This window comes from Oncorhynchus masou, unplaced genomic scaffold (assembly GCF_036934945.1).
Source record: "Oncorhynchus masou masou isolate Uvic2021 unplaced genomic scaffold, UVic_Omas_1.1 unplaced_scaffold_4569, whole genome shotgun sequence".
NCBI lineage: Eukaryota > Metazoa > Chordata > Actinopteri > Salmoniformes > Salmonidae > Oncorhynchus > Oncorhynchus masou.
Genome location: NW_027010964.1, coordinates 12,501 through 16,953, shown reverse-complemented (window position 1 = coordinate 16,953; position 4,453 = coordinate 12,501). Strand labels below are relative to the sequence as shown.

Here is a 4,453-nt window from a genome sequence, read left to right as displayed (position 1 = left end):
GAATGAGTATAGCAGCCCACGATAAGGCCACCATGACAATGTACGACAAGTCGTAGGAAACAATGTTGTATGATGACTGTGTGTGTGTGTGTGTGTGTGTGTGTGTGTGTGTGTGTGTGTGTGTGTGTGTGTGTGTGTGTGTGTGTGTGTGTGTGTGTGTGTGTGTGTGTGTGTGTGTGTGTGTGCTATAACTCCTCTCCCTCTCCAGCCTCATCAAGCCCCCAGTTGTTGACGTATGTCAGGGAAACAACTCCTTTGTCCCGAGCGTTGGTGTTGTTAGCTAACAGCTTCTATCTTTCACCTGTTTCAGATATCCCTCCCTATCGGACCTCAACTTCTTGCGCTTCAGAGGCCAGCTGACAGACAAGACAACTGACTGATCGAAAATAATAATAATAATAATAATAACGTTTGGATTCAAAGTTTTAAAGACACAGAAACTAAGGAAGAGCTAACCAAGCAAACAGACTGCATTATAGACTAAAGAAAGAAACCCTCAACAAAAATAACAACAGCAGCAGATGGACTGACTGGCACAACAGACAGACACATATCAACTCTCTGACGACCAGCCGGCGCCTCACATAAATGGCTGACAAGCAGATCAGGTGAGCTGATGGCTACAAAGACTACACTGTGAAATAGAACCCTATTCCCTATATAGTGCACTACTTTAGACCAGGGCCCTATAGAACCCTATTCCCTATATAGTACACTACTTTAGACCAGGGCCCTATAGAACCCTATTCCCTATATAGTGCACTACTTTAGACCAGGGCCCTATAGAACCCTATTCCCTATATAGTGCACTACTTTAGACCAGGGCCCTATAGAACCCTATTCCCTATATAGTGCACTACTTTAGACCAGGGCCCTATAGAACCCTATTCCCTATATAGTGCACTACTTTAGACCAGGACCCTATAGAACCCTATTCCCTCTATAGTACACTACTTTAGACCAGGGCCCTATAGAAACCTATTCTCTATAAAGTGCACTACTTTAGACCAGAGCCCTATAGAACCCTATTCCCTATATAGTACACTACTTTAGACCAGAGCCCTATAGAACCCTATTCCCTATATAGTGCACTACTTTAGACCAGAGCCCTATAGAACCCTATTCCCTATATATAGTACACTACTGTTGTCTGGGGCCCTCATTGGGCACTATACTATGTAGGGAATAGAGTGCCATCCAGCCTAAACTGTGTTTGCACTTCAGTTTAGAAAACAGAAGTTAAAGTTGTTGAGTACTGCATTATATTCATGTTCATCTTTCTTCAACAAACAACGCCTTGCCCCGCCCACCTTAGGATCTGTCTTTTTCAGCCATCTATTTCCTGTGTTTGAGTGGTGTTTTTCAGCCATCTATTTCCTGTTTGAGTGGTGTTTTTCAGCCATCTATTTCCTGTGTTTGAGAGGTGTTTTTCAGCCATCTATTTCCTGTTTGAGAGGTGTTTTTCAGCCATCTATTTCCTGTTTTTGAGTGGTGTTTTTCAGCCATCTATTTCCTGTGTTTGAGTGGTGTTTTTCAGCCATCTATTTCCTGTGTTTGAGAGGTGTTTTTCAGCCATCTATTTCCTGTGTTTGAGTGGTGTTTTTCAGCCATCTATTTCCTGTTTGAGTGGTGTTTTTCAGCCATCTATTTCCTGTGTTTGAGAGGTGTTTTTCAGCCATCTATTTCCTGTTTGAGGGGTGTTTTTCAGCCATCTATTTCCTGTTTTTGAGGGGTGTTTTTCAGCCATCTATTTCCTGTTTGAGAGGTGTTTTTCAGCCATCTATTTCCTGTTTGAGTGGTGTTTTTCAGCCATCTATTTCCTGTTTTTAAGAGTTATTTTTCAGCCATCTATTTCCTGTGTTTGAGAGGTGTTTTTCAGCCATCTATTTCCTGTGTTTAAGAGGTGTTTTTCAGCCATCTATTTCCTGTTTTTAAGAGTTATTTTTCAGCCATCTATTTCCTGTGTTTGAGAGGTGTTTTTCAGCCATCTATTTCCTGTTTGAGAGGTGTTTTTCAGCCATCTATTTCCTGTGTTTGAGAGGTGTTTTTCAGCCATCTATTTCCTGTGTTTGAGAGGTGTTTTTCAGCCATCTATTTCCTGTGTTTGAGAGGTGTTTTTCAGCCATCTATTTCCTGTGTTTGGGAGGTGTTTTTCAGCCATCTATTTCCTGTGTTTGAGAGGTGTTTTTCAGCCATCTATTTCCTGTTTGAGAGGTGTTTTTCAGCCATCTATTTCCTGTGTTTGAGAGGTGTTTTTCAGCCATCTATTTCCTGTGTTTGAGAGGTGTTTTTCAGCCATCTATTTCCTGTGTTTGAGAGGTGTTTTTCAGCCATCTATTTCCTGTTTGAGAGGTGTTTTTCAGCCATCTATTTCCTGTTTTTAAAAGTTATTTTTCAGCCATCTATTTCCTGTGTTTGAGAGGTGTTTTTCAGCCATCTATTTCCTGTGTTTGAGAGGTGTTTTTCAGCCATCTATTTCCTGTGTTTGAGAGGTGTTTTTCAGCCATCTATTTCCTGTTTGAGAGGTGTTTTTCAGCCATCTATTTCCTGTTTTTAAAAGTTATTTTTCAGCCATCTATTTCCTGTGTTTGAGTGGTGTTTTTCAGCCATCTATTTCCTGTGTTTGGGAGGTGTTTTTCAGCCATCTATTTCCTGTGTTTGGGAGGTGTTTTTCAGCCATCTATTTCCTGTGTTTGAGAGGTGTTTTTCAGCCATCTATTTCCTGTTTGAGAGGTGTTTTTCAGCCATCTATTTCCTGTGTTTGAGAGGTGTTTTTCAGCCATCTATTTCCTGTGTTTGAGTGGTGTTTTTCAGCCATCTATTTCCTGTGTTTGAGAGGTGTTTTTCAGCCATCTATTTCCTGTGTTTGAGAGGTGTTTTTCAGCCATCTATTTCCTGTGTTTGAGAGGTGTTTTTCAGCCATCTATTTCCTGTGTTTGAGAGGTGTTTTTCAGCCATCTATTTCCTGTGTTTGAGAGGTGTTTTTCAGCCATCTATTTCCTGTGTTTGAGAGGTGTTTTTCAGTCATCTATTTCTTGTGTTTGAGAGGTGTTTTTCAGCCATCTATTTCCTGTGTTTGAGGAGTGTTTTTCAGCCATCTATTTCCTGTGTTTGAGGGGTGTTTTTCAGCCATCTATTTCCTGTGTTTGAGAGGTGTTTTTCAGCCATCTATTTCCTGTGTTTGAGCGGTGTTTTTCAGCCATCTATTTCCTGTGTTTGAGGAGTGTTTTCAGCCATCTATTTCCTGTGTTTGGGAGGTGTTTTTCAGCCATCTATTTCCTGTGTTTGAGAGGTGTTTTTCAGCCATCTATTTCCTGTGTTTGAGGAGTGTTTTTCAGCCATCTATTTCCTGTTTGAGAGGTGTTTTTCAGCCATCTATTTCCTGTGTTTGAGGAGTGTTTTTCAGCCATCTATTTCCTGTTTGAGAGGTGTTTTTCAGCCATCTATTTCCTGTTTGAGAGGTGTTTTTCAGCCATCTATTTCCTGTGTTTGAGCGGTGTTTTTCAGCCATCTATTTCCTGTGTTTGAGCGGTGTTTTCAGCCATCTATTTCCTGTGTTTGGGAGGTGTTTTTCAGCCATCTATTTCCTGTGTTTGAGAGGTGTTTTTCAGCCATCTATTTCCTGTGTTTGAGGAGTGTTTTTCAGCCATCTATTTCCTGTTTGAGAGGTGTTTTTCAGCCATCTATTTCCTGTGTTTGAGGAGTGTTTTTCAGCCATCTATTTCCTGTTTGAGAGGTGTTTTTCAGCCATCTATTTCCTGTTTGAGAGGTGTTTTTCAGTATTTCCTGTGTTTGAGAGGTGCTTAATCTTCTTGTCACTTAAATGTCGCTTTATTGGTTTGTTTTTAACTCCTGGGACTCTTTCATCCTCTTTCTTGTGCCTGTCATTTTGTCCTGTTAACGTTACGACTGCAGAAACAACCCGGTGATGTCTGAAATGGGCTCAAAAGCAGTACGTTGTCTTTCCGTTGCATCTATCAGAACGCCAAAGCTTCGTCTGGGATTTAACGTCTCGACATTTACAAGAAAAATAAGAAAGAGACATTTATTTTGATGGGTGGAATTGAAAAAGGTTATAATTTAATACCGTTGAAATGTTTACAAATGAGATGCGCTGAAATGAAAGGGAAAGTACAACCTAGTCAGTTGTAAAGGGAAAGTACAACCTAGTCAGTTGTACAGGGAAAGTACAACCTAGTCAGTTGTACAGGGAAAGTACAACCTAGTCAGTTGTACAGGGAAAGTACAACCTAGTCAGTTGTACAGGGAAAGTACAACCTAGTCAGTTGTACAGGGAAAGTACAACCTAGTCAGTTGTACAGGGAAAGTACAACCTAGTCAGTTGTACAGGGAAAGTACAACCTAGTCAGTTGTACAGGGAAAGTACAACCTAGTCAGTTGTACAGGAAAGTACAACCTAGTCAGTTGTACAGGGAAAGTACAACCTAGTCAG

At 40.8% G+C, this 4,453-nt stretch overlaps 1 protein-coding gene across 1 annotated transcript in view; it reads left to right on the top strand.

Annotated features, from left to right (window-relative positions):
- The first annotated feature begins 317 nt into the window (after positions 1–317).
- LOC135535176 (mitochondrial glutamate carrier 1-like) overlaps positions 318–4,453 on the top strand; it is a 7,604-nt gene continuing 3,468 nt past the window's right edge. Inside the window, exon 1 of the mRNA XM_064961883.1 lies at positions 318–608. Within this exon, the coding sequence (XP_064817955.1) occupies positions 589–608 (20 nt within the window). The 5' untranslated portion in view covers positions 318–588. The remainder of the gene's footprint in view (positions 609–4,453) is intronic.